This window comes from Schistocerca cancellata, chromosome 9, assembly GCF_023864275.1.
Source record: "Schistocerca cancellata isolate TAMUIC-IGC-003103 chromosome 9, iqSchCanc2.1, whole genome shotgun sequence".
In the NCBI taxonomy this organism is placed as follows: domain Eukaryota; kingdom Metazoa; phylum Arthropoda; class Insecta; order Orthoptera; family Acrididae; genus Schistocerca; species Schistocerca cancellata.
In genome coordinates, this window is record NC_064634.1 from 322,881,085 (window position 1) to 322,899,041 (window position 17,957).

General features: G+C 43.7%; 1 protein-coding gene across 1 annotated transcript in view; it reads left to right on the top strand.

The window, feature by feature from the left end:
- The window catches only part of LOC126100516 (fatty acid-binding protein-like), a 42,525-nt gene that overhangs the window by 16,367 nt on the left and 8,201 nt on the right, over positions 1-17,957 (top strand). Inside the window, exon 2 of the mRNA XM_049911127.1 lies at positions 12,193-12,473. Coding sequence (XP_049767084.1) covers positions 12,193-12,473 — 281 coding nt within the window. The remainder of the gene's footprint in view (positions 1-12,192; positions 12,474-17,957) is intronic.

Consider the following 17,957-nt stretch of genomic DNA (forward strand, 5'->3'; position numbering starts at 1 on the left):
AATTTTTAAGAAAATGTTAGGAGTTGCGCACAGAACGATGTAGGAAAATACGCCCAGGTACTTCTAACAACACTCTGACACGGTACGAAAAAGTGTCCATGGACGAGGAGGTAGTCGAGTTTTATGACATCACAACGTGGAATTTCACTTTTCACAGTACTTTGTAGCGTGGAAGACTGGATAAAGCAAATGAGATTTTTGATTCGTGGAGGCGAACGTGGCCAATAAGATGTAAGACCGCGTTGTGCATCACAAGCAGAACTTTGGAGACGCCGTGTTGGAAGCCTTCATTTGGTGGGCTTAAATCATATAAATATAACCTATTCCAAAGCACCAGAACACTGAGGAGCTTTCGAAAATGGGCCGTCACTGGTATGATTTGTTGTAATAAAATTACAGGAAACGTCATATTGATGGTTAAACACCATTCTTATTTCTTTGTTTTCGTATTAGGGTACGTGAGGACAAAGGTGCGTACTTAACACTTTTCTATTTTTCTCTTCCACTTTTCTGGATACATGACACTGAAAATTGTACAAAGTAGACTTTGAATCATACTTAACGCGACACCATTAGCTCAACATTGCTTCAGTGATTTACAGTAATGTTCACAAAAAACAGAACGCCTTCAACGAGTAGAGTTAGGCTGTTCGTATTCACACGACATCTGTATTAGTATGTCCTGCAGAAGTGATTAGCATTTCAGTCACCTTGGTTCAGAACGCACAAGGTCCGCCATGGGCCCTGATGACTTGTTCCATGTGCGATGGCATCAACGCGTACAAGGGGCGAAGGGCTGCCTGTGGTATAGCCACCCATGCCGCATTTATCTTCTTGCAGAGTTCGTCTGTGGTGGTTGACACTGGGTCACAGCACGGCACCATCCTTTCACTGTATACCACACATTTTCAACTGGCGACAAGTCTTGTGATCTGGCGGGCCACGGGAAAAGGCTGATATCCTGTGACATCAAGAATGCACGTGTTCAATCAGCAACAGGTAGTAGTGCATTATCTTGCTGAAAAATGGCGTCGGAGGTGTTGTGCAAAAGGGAATGGCTACGGGTCGCAGGATGTCATTCACGTAGGTCACACTTGTCACAGTGTTCTGGAGACGCACCAGCTGTGATTTGTGGCATCAACCCATGCCATAAGGCCTTGAGTTGACAGTATATACGAGGGCTATCCACAAAGTACATTACGTTTTGGAATTAAAAATAAATAAAGTATTGGAAATTTTTTAATTATATACAGATGAAAGCCACACTTAAATACTACTTTTCTACATAGTTGCCATTTAAATTAAGGCACTTATCGTAGCGATGGACGAGCTTGGAAATTCCTTCGTCGTAAAATTCGGCCGCCCGCGCCTTCAACCACGTGGTTACCTCTTCTTGAAGCTGTGCGTCGTCATCAAAACGCTGCATAGCCAACCACTTCTTCATTGCTGGGAATAAGTGGAAGTCGCTCGGTTGCCAGATCGGGACTGTACGGCGGATGAGGAAACAACTCCCACTTAAAAGATTCGAGAACTTCACGAGTGGCATTTGCCGTGTGGGCCCGGGCGTTGTCGTGAATCAGCAAGATCTTTGAGCCCAACTTTCCCCTGCGCTTGTTTTGTATTGCTGTTCTGAGGTTGGGCAGAGTTTGGCAATACCTTTGAGAGTTTATTGTAGTGCCTCATTCCAGGAAATCCACAAAAATCGTATTTCTACCGGGTTACTGATTAACCACGTGGTTGAAGGCGCAGGCGGCCGAATTTTACGACGAAGGAATTTCCAAGCTCGTCCTTCGCTACGATAAGTGCCTTAATTTAAACGGCAACTATGTAGAAAAGTAGCATTGCTTTCATCTGTATATAATAAAAAAAATTTCCAATACTTTATTTATTTTTAATTCCAAAACGTAATGTACTTTGTCGATAGCCCTCGTATCTTCTGCGGATGCATTCACTGTCATGCCAATTCCCCTGTCTGCGGCAAACCAAAATGCGATCTTCATTTTCAAAAAACAGAAACTGGTTTCTTCCTAAAACACTGTCTGATGCCATTCCTGTCTCCAGTGACGTCGTTCCATACGTCATTGCCGTGTAGCATGTGCCAGCACATTCCTCAAAGGGAGGCGGAGAAGCGCACGTCGCGCCCCTATCCCATACCGGAATAAACACCGGCGGACTGCCACCCCTGATAATCTACGATGTGTTACACTGTGGCGCCAGAACCGAGGCGGACGCAGATCTGTACTGCAGTGCCATTCGGGTGAGGGGTGACCTGGGTGGTGCAAGCTGACCCATCTAGTCATATTCTACGGCCTACTGCACACACTCGTTGCACTGTCGAAACACTTCTTTCCACACGAGCAGCAGTTTTCCAGATGAATGCATCACATTCTCTCTTGCAAAAAACACACCCTCGTTGAAACTCAGTGATCTGGCGGTACGCTTTGCGCATACGTCTGCGAGGCTTCCTGCATGCCTGCCAAAGTCACGGTAGTCCATTACCTTAGGTTTACAGCGACAACGAGAGCCACACACACATTTTACCGATAGGTGGTGTTGCGCTGTGACAGCGACGTTGACTTTGAACCTGCAGGCCGAGATGGTTGAAGCGCTAATCATTTCTGCACGACATACTAATGTACATGTGCTGTGGATATGAACGTCCTATCTCTAGTCGTTGAAGATGTTCTGTTTTTCTGAACATGAGCGTATTAAAGTTAAATTTAACAAAACGTTACAAATGAAGACAATTTATCTTTGCCCCAGGCCTGTGGTAAACTTCCTACTCTTTTGGGGCAAAATTCCACACAAAAGGAAATTTTAAAATTATAACAGACTAAAGGAGAGTTACAGTATTTGTCTGGTACTGTCATTATTAATTTATATAATGTTCTACTACATCAAAATCATCACAAGCATCATCATCACTATCTTCATCGTGGTGATCGTGTTATATGTCAAAACGTAACACTGACATATCACAAATTAAAAACATTTTTACACCTATTGTTTGGCCTTTTCTTGCAAATTTTTTTTCAGTTTTCCTAGTACATTCTTCATTGCTGTTACGTTTTCATCGTAGACCGATGGGACAGAAAATTATATTTAGACTGCGAAGTTACCTGGTTGTTGAAAAATGTTCCATTTGAACTATGTTGAAGCCCATTATCCTCCCGATACTCATTTCCCCGGTTTCATCAAATTTAAATTATGACGAGCGATGAATGGGGGAGCCCAGTCTTTCCCTGCCACTTGGATTTCTTTATTAAGTGTTTGGTTCACGCCATTACCTTCCGCAAACTGATGTGCCAAATGTCGGCAGTGTTTAGACATAAACCCATAGGGCATAGAATACAGACTCTGTCTCAGAAAATACTCTCTTAAAACGCACCAATGATCCCACTCCACAGACTGCTTTAAGTCTTTCACGTAATGTGGATTCGTTACAACCATGCCTTTTAGGTACATTTGTAATGGAAAATCCATTTTCTGTTAGCTTCTTAGCCTCCCAAACGTTTCAGAAGACAACGGCTTGAAGGACGTTTTTCTCTCGTAGTTTCTGTAAAATGAATTTGAACTAGTCTTATTAATACCGAATCAATCGATGTGAAATGGTGAACTGTAACTTAACGTCTATTAAATATTGTGTGTTTCAAAATAATGTCGGGGTTTAAGGCTTTGTAGCATTTATTACATTCAACTTACAGTTATAAATAATACATCAAAAGGAAGAGGAACTCATTCAGTTTTTCTTACAAGCTTCCATTGTGAGTACCAGCCATCACACGACACACTTCGAGTTGATAGGCGAGTTCTTTCTAACCCTTGATCAGCGTGTCTGGAGTGATTATAGCAATAACTGCTTCAACCTGTTTCCTAAGTCGGATGGATAAGCTGGGATTCTTTCTGAATCCCCAAGGGTAAATATCGCGTGGCATCAGGTGAACGAGGGGGCCATGTGAAACAAGGTATGTCATCCGGCACCTTGCCGCTAATCCGGCAGTCGGGCACAACATCGTTTAACCAGTAGCGTACTAAGTTATGCCAGTGAGGTTGCGCACCATCTTGCTGCCAAATAAACTTCTGTGATTTAGCTCCTTCCAGTCGAGGGAAGAGTCATAGTTCTAACGCGTCAAGATAAGAAACACCAGTTACAGCTGTTTCACCGAAAAAGAAAGACCCATAAAATTTCTCCGGCATATGGCACAAAAAGAAAAAAAAAACATTCGCTTTAAACGAGTCTCGCCGCAGCTGTACGATATCGTGAGAATCTGATGACCCCAAGTGCGCATATTACGTGCGTTCACATTTCCAATTAGGTGAGATGTCGATTCATCACTGAAGACGATACGATCCAGAAAACGCGGTCCAGAAAATCTTCATCGCCACGCTGCAACTTTTTGTTTGCACAGTTGCCACGTAAGCCGTAGTCTGCAAGCTTTAGACCTTGCGCACAGGTACACAAACAAAGCTGTATGAGTTGCTCTTTTACTTTATGTATTATTTATAATTGTCAGTTGCATGTAATAAATGCTACAATGACTTAAAATCTCGATATTCACTTTGAAACACTCTGCGTGTACAGTATTAAAACCGAAGAAGGAAAAGACAAACGTTTTGGGTCAAACATATGCATGCCGACATTTGCCCCAGCTGGATCGTGTCACTGTTCCCCTGTGGCGCTGATTTCTGAACTTCCGGTATCAGCTGCATTGTATGACAATTTATTAAAGTAACAAATAAGCTTAAATCGTGAGTTATATACAACATTTGATGCATTGGTAATTCTTTCAGATTTCGTTATAGCAGACAGATAGCAGTCAATTATATGCTAAACACTCACATCGAAAGTCCCAAAAAAATATCTCAATTCATATCCCGAAAGCTTCAAAGCGCAAACCACTAAAAAAACACACCTGACACTTTCACCATAATAGCTCTCAGCTGAAGAGGCAGGGCTGTCCCACTACACTCGTTGTTGTGGGCGACAGGTGTTTGGACCCCTACATGTTGCCTGACTGGTTGACTGCAAGAAAGTATCATTGTTGTTGTTGTTGTGGTCTTCAGTGCTGAGACTGGTTTGATGCAGCTCTCCATGCTACCCTATCCTGTGCAAGCTTCTTCATCTCCCAGTACTTACTGCAACCCACATCCTTCTGAATCTGCTTAGTGTATTCATCTCTTGGTCTCCCTCTACGATTTTTACCCTCCACGCTGCCCTCCAATGCTAAATTTGTGATCCCTTGACGCCTCAAAACGTGTCCTACTAACCGGTCCCTCCTTTTTGTCAAGTTGTGCCACATACTCCTCTTCTCCCCAATTTTATACAATACTTCATCATTAGTTATGTGATCTACCCATCTAATCTTCAGCATTCTTCTGTAGCACCACATTTCGAAAGCTTCTATTCTCTTCTGGTCCAAACTATTTATCGTCCATGTTTCACTTCCATACATGGCTACACTCCATACAAATACTTTCAGAAACGACTTCCTGGCACTTAAATCTATACTCGATGTTAACAAATTTCTCTTCTTCAGAAACGCTTTCCTTCCCATTGCCAGTCTACATTTTATATCCTCTCTACTTCGACCATCATCAGTTATTATCCTCCCCAAATAGCAAAACTCCTTTACTACTTTAAGTGTCTCATTTCCTAATCTAATTCCGTCAGCATCACCCGACTTAATTCGACCACATTCCATTATCTTCGTTTTGCTCTTGTTGATGTTCATCTTATATCCTCGTTTCAAGACACTATCCATTCCGTTCAACTGCTCTTCCAAGTCCTTTGCTGTCTCTGCTAGAATTACTTCTGCTAGAATTTCTTCTCCATGTATTTTAATACCTACTCCGAATTTTTCTTTTGTTTCCTTTACTACTTGCTCAATATACAGATTGAATAACATCGGGGAGAGGCTACAACCCTGTCTCACTCCCTTCCCAACCACTGCTTCCCTTTCATGCCCCTCGACTCTTATAACTGCCATCTGGTTTCTGTAAAAATTGTAAATAGCCTTTCGCTTCCTGTATTTTAACCCTGCCTCCTTTAGAATTTGAAAGAGAGTATTCCAGTCAACATTGTCAAAAGCTTTCTTTAAGTCCAATACACTCACAAGTAAGCAAAAATGGTTCAAATGGCTCTGAGCACTATGGGACTCAACTGCTGTGGTCATAAGTCCCCTAGAACTTAGAACTACTTAAACCTAACTAACCTAAGGACAGCACACAACACCCAGCCTTCACGAGGCAGAGAAAATCCCTGACCCCGCCAGGAATCGAACCCGAGAACCCGGGCGTGGGAAGCGAGAACGCTACCACACGACCACGAGATGCGGGCCACAAGTAAGCAAAACGATAGATTCGGATCTTTTCCCCGTGCACAGACCTGCTCCCGCCTACCTTATAACTTCTGTGTTATGAAATTATACCGTTTCAAGCCAACGTCACGCCAACAATTTATAAAAAACGCGTCGTTCTTGGTAGTTCTGTTATAATTAAATGTCAATTAATGAAATATTTGTGATTGAAGCCTTCAGGAGATCGTAAGACAGCAAGACATGGCCACAATCGATCGTCATGTAGTGTATAGAGGTGTAGAGATAGAGAGCCACCTAATTATATTCATTTCTCTTTTCACCTACGCCTTTACTGAAACATTCTCGGACTTTCTTATTAATTTAATAGAAGTATGTTCTGCAATATTTAGTGTTATGTACATTCAAGAGCGCTCTCTGTCAGGAGACAATTTTGTGACATGACGGGAAATATGGAACAACAAATCAGTAAACTGTTTTCCAAGTCACTGCCTGATTCTACACTATTATTATTTTTTCTTTCAAAAAAACTTTCAAGGTGGTTGGATACATGATTCCTTTATAGATACTGTGTATCACTGTACACACACACACACACACACACACACACACACACACACACACACACACCGGCGCGCACGCACACACGAGCACGCGTGTCATTACACTCATACACTTACATGAAGTACAGAAAATTTCACATTATTAGTGCAGTAAAAAATGACTTTTTGCTTTATTTACAAGAAAGCTCCACTACTTGTGGTAGCATACTTAGTATTTTTGTTGTTTAAAGTGGCTGATAATTCACATGTTCTAAAGATTCTGCTACTGAATAGAGACAGTCATCTACACACATCAAAAATAGTTTTGCATCACCTCGGTTCCGAGACCTCCGGAACCTGTACAGAAAATTGGAATAGAGATCAACATAAATATCATTTCCGCCCTTTTTACTTCTCACGAAAACCACACATTGCATGTTGTACCACCGAAGGTCTCCTTCAGAGGTGATGGTCCAGATTGCTGTACACACCGGTACCTCTAATACCCAGTAGCACGTCCTCTTGCATTGATGCATGCCTGTATTCGTTGTGAAATACTATCCAAAAGTTCATCAAGGCACTGTCGGGTCAGATTATTCCACTTCTCAACGGCGACTCGGCGCAGATCGCTGAGAGTGGTTGGTGGGTCACATCGTCCATAAACAGCCCTTTGCAATCTATCCCAGGCATGTTCGATAGGGTTCATTTCTGGAGATCATGCTGGCCACTCTAGTCGAGCGATGTCGTTATCCTGAAGGAAGTCATTCACAAGATGTGCAAGATGGGGGCGCGAATTGTCGACCATGAAGACGAATGCCTCGCTAGTATGCTGCCGATATGGTTGCACTACCTACAGCTGTTACGGCGCCTTCCATGACCACCAGCGGTGTACGTCGGGCCCATATGACGCCACCCCAAAACAGCAGGGAATCTCCGCCTTGCTGCACTAGTTGAACGGTGTGTCTAAGGCGTTCAGCCCGACCGGGTTGCCTCCAAACACGTCTCCGGCGGCTGTCTGGTTGAAGGCATATGCTACACTCATCGGTGAAGAAAACGTGATGCCAATTCCGAGTGGTCCACGTTGTTGGACGCATCTGTACCGTGCTGCATGGTATCGTGGTTGCAAAGATGGACCTCGCCATGGACGCCAGGAGTGAAGTTGCGCATCATGCAACACATTGCGCACCGTTTGAGTCGTAACACGACGTCCTGTGGCTGCACAAAAAGCATTATTCAACGTGGTGGCGTTGTTGTCAGGGTTCCTCCGAGCCATAATCCGTAGGCAGCGGTCGGCCACTGCAGTAGTAGACCCTGGGCGGCCTGAGAGAGGCTTGTCATCGACAGTTCCTATCTGTCTGTATCGCCTCCATGTCAGAACAACATCGCATTGGCTCACTCCGAGACGCCTGGACACTTCCCTTGTTGAGAGTCCTTCCTGGCAAAAAGTAACAATGAAGACGCGATCGAACCTCGGTATCGAGCCGTGTACCTCCTTCCTGGTGGTTTGACAGTAACTCATTAGCTGTCGGACAACACCCCCCCTCCCCTCCCCCCGACTAATAGGCGCTGCTCATGTATGGTTGTTCACATCTTTGGGAGGGCTTATTGACGTCTCTGAATCCACAGCGTCCGCAGCTCGTGGTCGTGCGGTAGCGTTCTCGCTTCCCATGCCCAGGTTCCCGGGTTCGATTCCCGGCGGGGTCAGGGATTTTCTCTGCCTCGTGATAACTGGGTGTTGTGTGATGTCCTTAGGTTAGTTAGGTTTAAGTAGTTCTACGTTCTAGGGGACTGATGACCATAGATATTAAGTCCCATAGTGCTCAGAGCCATTTGAACCATTTTTTTGAATCCACAGCCAACGTCTATCTTCAGGGGTTCTGGGCACCGGGGTGATGCAAAACTTTTTTTGATGTGTGTAGTAAGAATGACCTTAGGGTTTTACTAAAAAGTGAGAATGGGAAGACGGGAAAATCGCAACAGCAAAAACTAATTAATGTACAGCAATGAAATTTCGAGAATACATTTGTCTAAGTAACATGTTTAAGTGATTAACATTGCAGGGTCACGGGATACTGTAAGCGCGAGATAAACCATTGCAAATGTTAAATGCCAGTACATTAATAACCGATGTAACAGCCAGGATGCTTAATGCGAGCGAGCAGACGTGCGTACATTGTGATATACAAGTGCCAGATGTCAGTTTGTGGGGTAGTGTTCCATGCGTATTGCACTTGGTGGGTCAATACAGGGACGGTTAATGCTGTTGTGGATGACGTTGGAGATGTCGTCCAATGATGTCTTATTTATGATCGATTTGAGACAGATCTGATGATCGAACAGGCCAAGGAAACATGTCGACGATCTGTAGAGCGTGTTAGATTACAACAGCGGAATGTCGGCGAGCGTTATCCTGTTGGAACACACCCCCTTGAATGCAGTACAATCTTCATTCAGGGTGCATGGGATAACCACGAGAATGACCCTGCCATCATACGAAATAGCACCCTAGAGCATAAATCCAAGTGTAGACACCATGTGTCTAGCTTGTAGAGAGATTCGTTTCAGACCCTCAATTGGTTTCTTTCTAACCAACATATGGCTATCACAGGAACCGAGGAAGACCATCTTTCATCAGGAAACACAACAGACCTCCACTCTGCCCTCCAATAAATACGCCCTTGTCGCGAATGACCGTTGTTTGCGATCAGTGGGATGCACGCTTCAGGGCGTCTGGTTGGGAGCTCTGCTTGAAGTAACCGATATGTAACAGTTCGTTGGGTCACTGTGGTGCCAACTGCTGCTCAAACTCTGCTGCAGAGGCAATACGACGCACCATAGCCACACGCTGATTGATTGGTTGGTTGTTTGGGGGAAGAGACCAATCAGCGAGTTCATCGGTCTCATCGGATTAGGGAAGGATGGGGAAGGATGTCGGCCGTGCCCTTTCAAAGGAACCATCCCAGAATTTGCCTGGAGAGATTTAGGGAAATCACGGAAGACCTAAAGCAGGATGGCCGGACACGGGATTGAACCGTCGTCCTTCCGAATGCGAGTCCAGTGTGCTACCACTGCGCCACCTCGCTCGGTGCCACACGCTGAAGACGATGGTCTTCCCTCACGGCAGTGCCATGTGGCCATTCTGAGCCTTTTCTACTAGTGACTGTACATTCTCGTAACCACCGCTGCCAGCAGTCACGTACATTGGCTAAATTCCTGGAAGTCTTTCTGCAGTATCGCAGAAGGAGCATCCAGTTTTTCGTAGACCTATTACACGACCTCGCCAAATTCAGTGAGGTGTTGATAATGACATCTTTGTCGCCTTAGAGGCATTCGTTACTAACGTCCAGCCTCAAGGGTAACTAATGCTCAACATTACAGCGTGTATTTAAGCAAACCTGATTTACGTCCTCTTATGCGAAATCTGAATAGACAACATGTTTCAGATGTAAAAACACACCTACCACATTCCCTTTATGTCGCAAAAGTCATTCTTGGTATTGCTATTTTTTTCCATCAGTATGCTTTTTATCTTATGAGGAATACAGTTGTAAGTTTGTATCACACTGTTTGACAATGGAAGTTTTAAATGCTGTTGTCGTTGCTGTTTGGACATGAGATCTTTCATTTTGGGTGATACGATGCTTAGGAATATTGGAGGTATAGCATGGAAATGTTTGTTTTAATAGAGCTAACGTAGCAGTTTTACGCACGTCCATGTTCGTAAACGAACTGTGTGGTTTGCAAAGCAGATACAGCTGACTACTGCTAGTGGAGAGCGCTGTGGCCGCAAATCGTGATGCGGACCACGTTATGATTCATGTGAAGCAGTAGCTCATTTTCAGGTGAGCGCGAACCGCATTGGGCTTGCTGTACGATGAGCAACACGCCCCTGTAAGAACGACTAGAGGTGATATACACTCATGCTCATAAATTAAGGATAAAGCTGATACATGGTGAAACAACGCTATGTTGGGCGGTTTGCAGGTTTAAATCACCTGGGGGTAGACCATGCGGTGCATCTGACCTGCGGTCGTCGCACGGTGGCGCTGGCAGCAGCCCACATACGCAGAGGTGTGTTGGTGCATGTGAGTACGGCGCAGCGAGTAAATGCGCATCCGTTTTCAGACGTCCTAAGGGTGACTGTGTGTTGAAAATGGCTCAAAGAACACATATTGATGACGTTATAAGAGGTAGACTACTAGGGCGACTGGAGGCTGGTCAGACATAGCAGGTCGTAGCACGGGCCCTCCGTATGATCTCAAGATTATGGCAACGATTCCAGCAGACAGGAAACGTGTCCAGGCACTGCAGTACGGGACATCCACAGTGTTCAACACCACAAGAAGACCGATATCTCACCATCAGTGCCCGCAGACGGCCAAGGAGTGCTGTAGACAGCCTTGCTCGGGACCTTACCGCAGCCACTGGAACAGTTGTCTTCAACAGTCTACAGACGACTGAACAAACATGATTTATTCGCCCGGAGACGTGCAAGGTGTATCCCATGACCCCTGGTCACAGGAGAGCCTGTAAAGTCTGGTGTCAAGAACACAGTACATGGTCATAGGAACAGTGGTCCCAGGTTATATTCACGGACGAGTCGAGGTATAGTTTGAACAGCGATTCTCGCTGGGTTTTCATCTGGCGTGAAACAGGAACCAGATATCAACCCGTTAATGTCCTTGAAAGAGACCTGTATAGATGTCGTGGTTTGATGCTGTGGGGTTGGATTATGATTGGTGCATGTACACCCCTGCATGTCTTTGACAAGGTCAGATCGATTGGGACGTCATTTTGCAGCAGAATGTCTGACTTCTCAGGGATGCAATGTGTGCCACCTTCCTCCTGATGGATGATTACGCACGGTCCCACCGAGCAGCCATCGTGGAGGAGTACCTTGAAACAGTACCTCCAGACCTAAACCCCATCGAGCACGTCTGGGATGCTCTCTGTCGACGTACCGATACACGTCTTCAAACCCGTACGACACTTCAGGAGCTCCGACAGGCACTCGTGCTAGAATGGGAGGCTATACCCCAGCAGCTGCTCGACCACCTGATCCAGAGTATGCCAATCCGTTGTGCGGCCTGTGTATGTGTGCATACTGATTACGGGGTACATGCGCAGGAAACAGTGGCGTTTTGTAGCACATGTGTTTCGGAACGGTTTTCTCAACTTATCACCAATAATGTGGACTTACAGATCTGTGGCCTATGCTATTAGCACCAATTTTGTGTAGTGCCACGTTGTGTGGCACCACATTCTGCAGTTATCCTTAATTTAGGAGCATGATTGTAGTACTGGACGCGAAGTTAATGGTCAGTGCGATGTTGCAGGTGTGGGCTACCTAATCCGCAAGATGGCGCAGGTGGTGAACCCGTACATCGAACTGAAGCGGGACGGCGACACGTACACACTGACGTCCAGCTCGTCATTCAAACACCGCGAGCTGAAGTTCCGGCTGGGCGAGGAGTTCGAGGAGGAGCGCCACGACGGAACCCTCGTCAAGGCGGTCATCACGCTGCAGGACGAGAGTACGCTGTTCCACCGCCAGATGGCCGACGACGGCAAGAGCGCCACCGTCACCAGGCACTTCACGCCCGAGCAGGTCACCATTGTGAGTCTCCACATGGCACTCACTACTACCGTAGTATAAGGGCATGGATATTTGTAGGATAATTAACATTGTCGATTTGAATAGTTGTTCACAATGTATATGCAATAGTACGAAATCAGTAAACCCACAAATGCAGTCAAATGGTATTGCATTTTGATGCCAGTAGTATGGCATATAAAAAGACATCAAGGATGTAGGTAGTAGTCCCCCCTCCCCAGGGCCCCCTTTTTCCTCACCCCTCCTTCTCCCAAAGTGGATTTTCCTCCTTCCCTCCCTTAGTCCCTGCACACCCTCCTCGGCTGTTTTCCTTCCGTCCCTTCCCTTCCCAGCCCTCCTTCGGCTCGCCACCCACCTCCTCCCCCTTTCTCTCCCCTCCTCCTCGCCTCCTTCCCCTTCTTCCCATTTCCCTTGACCCACCCCCCCCCCTCCCATCCAGATCCTCCCAGGTTTTTATTCGGTATCAGTGTGCTACGATAGTGTTGTGTTTTGGTGCCATTCTACAGTGTCATCTAGTGATGTGGGTTTTAATGAGTGCTCGACCTGATAGTTGTGATGAAGTTCCTTGTTTCTCCGCTCGTAATATGGCTGTTTTACTTCTTCTAAGGACTTTTATAGTCCAGTCGTACTTTGCCTGGTACCTTTTAATGTAGTGTGTGTGTTTTTTTTGTGTAACATACTTTTTTAGATTTTTATCTCCGATTTGTGAGTCACCGCTTTGTATGTCTTATTTGCTTCTGTTCCGCCTTTTTTGTCTCTATATTCCGCCATGTTATCTCCTTTATATTATTTTTTAAATGTCTTCTTGTCTATTTATGTCTCTTGGCTGAAGAGTAGCGCTTATGCTGCTGCCAGCCCGCCCCTGATGGGGAATGGAAATGACAATGAAGGGGAAAAAAAGTAGGTGGTAGTGATTGGAATAAAGACAGACGGCTCTGCGTGGTGCTGGTGTGTGCGTACGTGCTTTTACTGCAGATAGTAAGCAGATACTATTAGTGACAGTGCGTGTTGAGTACATAAACCACGTTTGTGACACTGACATACGGAAAATCGTTATCGTGAGACCAAAAAGCAAAAATCAATACGTAAAAGTAAGTGGTTCACTCTAATAGTCGAATCGTCAAGTCGTTGAACTGTCAGTTACTGATAATTACGTCAGGCTCGCCGCACTGCACGAACAGAACAGAAGACGCACGCAAAATAAAAACTATCTGAGACAGAGAAATGGTTCCTCTTCCGAAAATCAAGAGCCACAAACAGTTATTCTTCTCACCTTCTTGCTGATTTACAGTTCCTAGTAACTGCCAGAAGTTTACGACAAATTTTGACGTATAACGAACATCTCACATTCAAGAAACGGCTGCAGAAACCCGCTCTAACACCAAAATATGTACAAGCTACCTTGTAGTTTGCTGAAAGACATCTGTCATGGATTTCAGAATGGGATAAAGTGATATTCAGTGATTAGAAGAAGTGTAATTTAGATGGACAGGATGGATATTGATATTACTGGCATGATCTGAGAACAGAGCATCAGTTAAGAATGAGTAGAAATTGTGATCATAACTATTTCTTCGCACATGGTCGTCCTTTTTCTACACACCATGTCATATACTTAAGCACTAAACACAAAATAAAATAAATCTTCCATAAGGAGGCACCTTGTCATCTAATTAAGTCTCTCCAATTATTACATATTGCTTCTTTCGATTGGAGTCATCTGGAGTGAAACTCCAGTTGAGGGTCATTTGATACTGGTACTGCTACTGCCAGTTTTCCCTTGGTCCCTCATTGACACTGGGCAGTTCAACAATATTCTCTCCACTCCACAGCAGATAGATCAATCAGCATTTTAGCATGCAACACAAGACATTAACACCGATTAGTTACAAGTCGTACTACGTTAAACCTGAAAAGAATTGCAACTTTGTTTAATCACTCATTTCTCTTATTTCTGTCTTAATATTAATTCAACATTACTCCAACGTTGCTCCCTACAGTTTCTCTCTCTAACAAAGTCTTTCTCTCTCCCCCCACACTTTTTTTTTTTTTTTTTTTTTTTTTTTTTTTTTTTTTCCTTGGGTAGCCGACCAGCTGTGGGTGATCCTTTCGCCTCCAGCCTGCAAACAATCCACTTCCATTAGTGTTCCTCAGCTCCATATATACTGTCTTAGTTATTGTCATTACAGACTTTCTACATTCAACATGCACATCTTATTGTGTGTTTTATTGCAACTGTTACAATACAGACATTGCTTTATTTTTTCTTTTAGAATGCCGAGATTCTACAGTCGCCTGATAGATTTTCTTGTAAGAGCATCGTTCCTTCTTATAATTACTGCTTCTTTGATTTGGGTTCTTGTCACTATGATCATTAAATTCTGCATGCACCCCTCTCAGTGGTGTCTTTGCAAAAATAACAGTTCCTATGGTGGTACTTTATTGTTGATCGGTAAACCAATTTCTCACATCTTTGATTTATCATATTTGTTCTAACTTGAAATGCTTATTTTTTCCGTGTGATAAAAATGATATTAACTGTTAATAATCCTTAAGTATTATATACATTCATGTCATAGTCATTCATTATACTTACCAGCTTACTTGTCGCCTACTATTGTTCCCTCTCTATCAATACTATTAGCGGAGAAGTTACTTAACCTCTACTCAATAATATCTTAATTTTCCTTCTAGTGGCAGAATATTCGTTACCCACTGAATATACTTTGCATCAAATATCTACTATAATGCAGTACACTGATTGTCACTTACATTCAATAGTCTCCTCTACATCTTGATAATATGAGCTGTTTGCTAATGATGGTGACATATTCGACTGAATGACTTACCTTATACTTTAGTTTGGAAATTTATTATCTCATTTTGTTAATCCTCTCATCATACTCGTCGGTGCTATCTGATGAAGGTGTTTGTATATTGATTTCTGGAGTATGTTTATCTATCATTCTCTGTCCATATACTTATCATTGTTTACCACAATATATTAATCTTTTAATCATAACATGTTAAGACATTTGTGCACCATTTGTCATTAATCTCATCCACTCTATATTTTTTTCTTTGCTTCTCTTCTAATTACCTTAATACTCCATCTGATACTTCTTCTGTTGACTATCTTATCACAGTATGATTCGTTTTATTTCAGCTTTATGTATATTGTTCAGTATTCACATTGCTTTCTAGTGTCGCTTTTTCTTAGTTTCATAGAGAGATAGATGGATAAAGATTAGCTTTATGCTTTAACGATTGACAGAATACATGGAGATTTCTTGCTCATACACAAAACACAAGGTAAGAAATATGAACCCGTAACTAAGGTCCTTTTGGTCATCATCTACATATCGTGATAAGACGACTAAGGTCTTACTGTTAACTACGATACTATCTTTTTAATTCCACAATGTTGTGGACCCCTTTATTCCGATTTCTTTAATTGTTGTATCTCTCCACCTTTGGGCGAGCAGTCTGAGTGAATTTATAGGGTTCTTCGTATATCTCATAAAAATTTATATTGGCATTGATTTCTGAAGATTTGAGTCTCGTCTCAACTAGCATTACATCATCTAGGCTGAACATTTCCGATCCAATCCTTTACCAGTTCTTTAAGTTTCTTTGCTCTGCCTTGTCTTTTATTCCTTACAGCGCAGTATTCGTTTCTTATCGACTGTGAGATTGTTATTTGCAGTGAATGACAGTGACTTTGTGATTAAGTTTGTAGCTTTCTTGCTGGTTCACAATTCCACAGGAGATATTCCTATAGTCGAATAGGTTAACTCATTCACCACCACTTCGAATTATATGATGCATCCATACCACCTGAAATGATATTTTTTTTTCTTCTGAATTAAATCTCCCATAATTGTTCTGGAAGGATTAGAAGGATGATGTGTTCGTCGTGCGGCCATAATCAAGTCGGAAACCTTTTCACATGATTCACCTAAGTACAAATGACAACTTTACCAATGCACTACCCTTTTGTACCTACACCATCGGACGACGGTTCAATCCCGCGTCCGGCCATCCTGATTTAGGCTTTCCATGATTTCCCTAAATCGCTCCAGGCAAATGCCGGGATGGTTCCTTTCAAAGGGCACGGCCGACTTCCTTCCCCGTCGTTCCCTAATCCGATGATACCGATGACCTCGTTGTCTGGTCTCCTTCCCCAAAACCAACCAACTTACACCATCTGTATATGTACATATCGCTATCCCATGACTTTCTTCACCAAAGTGTAGATTACAAGCCGGCCAGTGTGGCCGTACGGTTCTAGGCGCTTCAGTCTGGAACCGCGTGACCGCTACGGTCGCAGGTTAGAATCCTGCCTCGGGCATGGATGTGTGTGATGTCCTTAGGTTAGTTAGGTTTAAGTAGTTCTAAGTTTTAGGGGACTGATGACCATAGATGTTAAGTCCCATAGTGCTCAAAGCCATTTGAACCATTTGTTTGTAGATTACAGCAAGTCTCACGCAGCGAGATGTCTATTTTCTTAATCTACATTTACATCTATATCCATACTCCGCAAGCCACCTGACGGTGTGTGGCGGAGGGTACCTTGAGTACCTCTATCGGTTCTCCCTTCTATTCCAGTCTCGTATCGTTCGTGGAAAGAAGGGTTGTGTGTGGGCTCTAAACTCTCTGATTTTATTCTCATGGTCTCTTCGCGAGATATACGTAGGAGGGAGCAATGCACTGCTTGACTCTTCGGTGAAGGTATGTTCTCGAAACTTCAACAAAAGCCCGTACCGTGCTACTGAGCGTCTCTCCTGCAGAGTCTTCCACTGGAGTATATCTATCACCTCCGTAACGCTTTCGCGATTACTAAATGATCCTGTTACGAAGCGCGCTGCTCTCCGTTGGATCTTCTCTATCTCTTCTAGCAACCCTATCTGGTACGGATCCCAAACTGCTGAGCAGTATTCAAGCAGTGGGCGAACAAGTGTACTGTAACGTACTTCCTTTGTTTTCGGATTACATTTCCTTAGGATTCTTCCAGTGAATCTCAGTCTGGCATCTGCTTTACCAACGATCAACTTTATATGATTATTCCATTTTAAATCACTCCTAATGCGTACTTCCAGATAATTTATGGAATTAACTACTTCCAGTTGCTGACCTGCTATATTGTAGCTAAATGATAAGGGATCTATGTTTCTATGTATTCGCAGCACATTACACTTGTCTACATTGAGATTCAATTGCCATTCCCTGCACCATGCGTCAATTCGCTGCAGATCCTCCTGCATTTCAGTACAATTTTCCAATGTTACAACCTCTCGATATACTACAGCGTCATCCGCAAAAAGCCTCAGTGAACTACCGATGTCATCGATAAGGTCATTTATGTATATTGTGAATAGCAACGGTCCTACGACACTCCCCTGCGGCACACCTGAAATCACTCTTACTTCGGAAGACTTCTCTCCATTGAGAATGACATGCTGCGTTCTGTTATCTAGGAACTCTTCA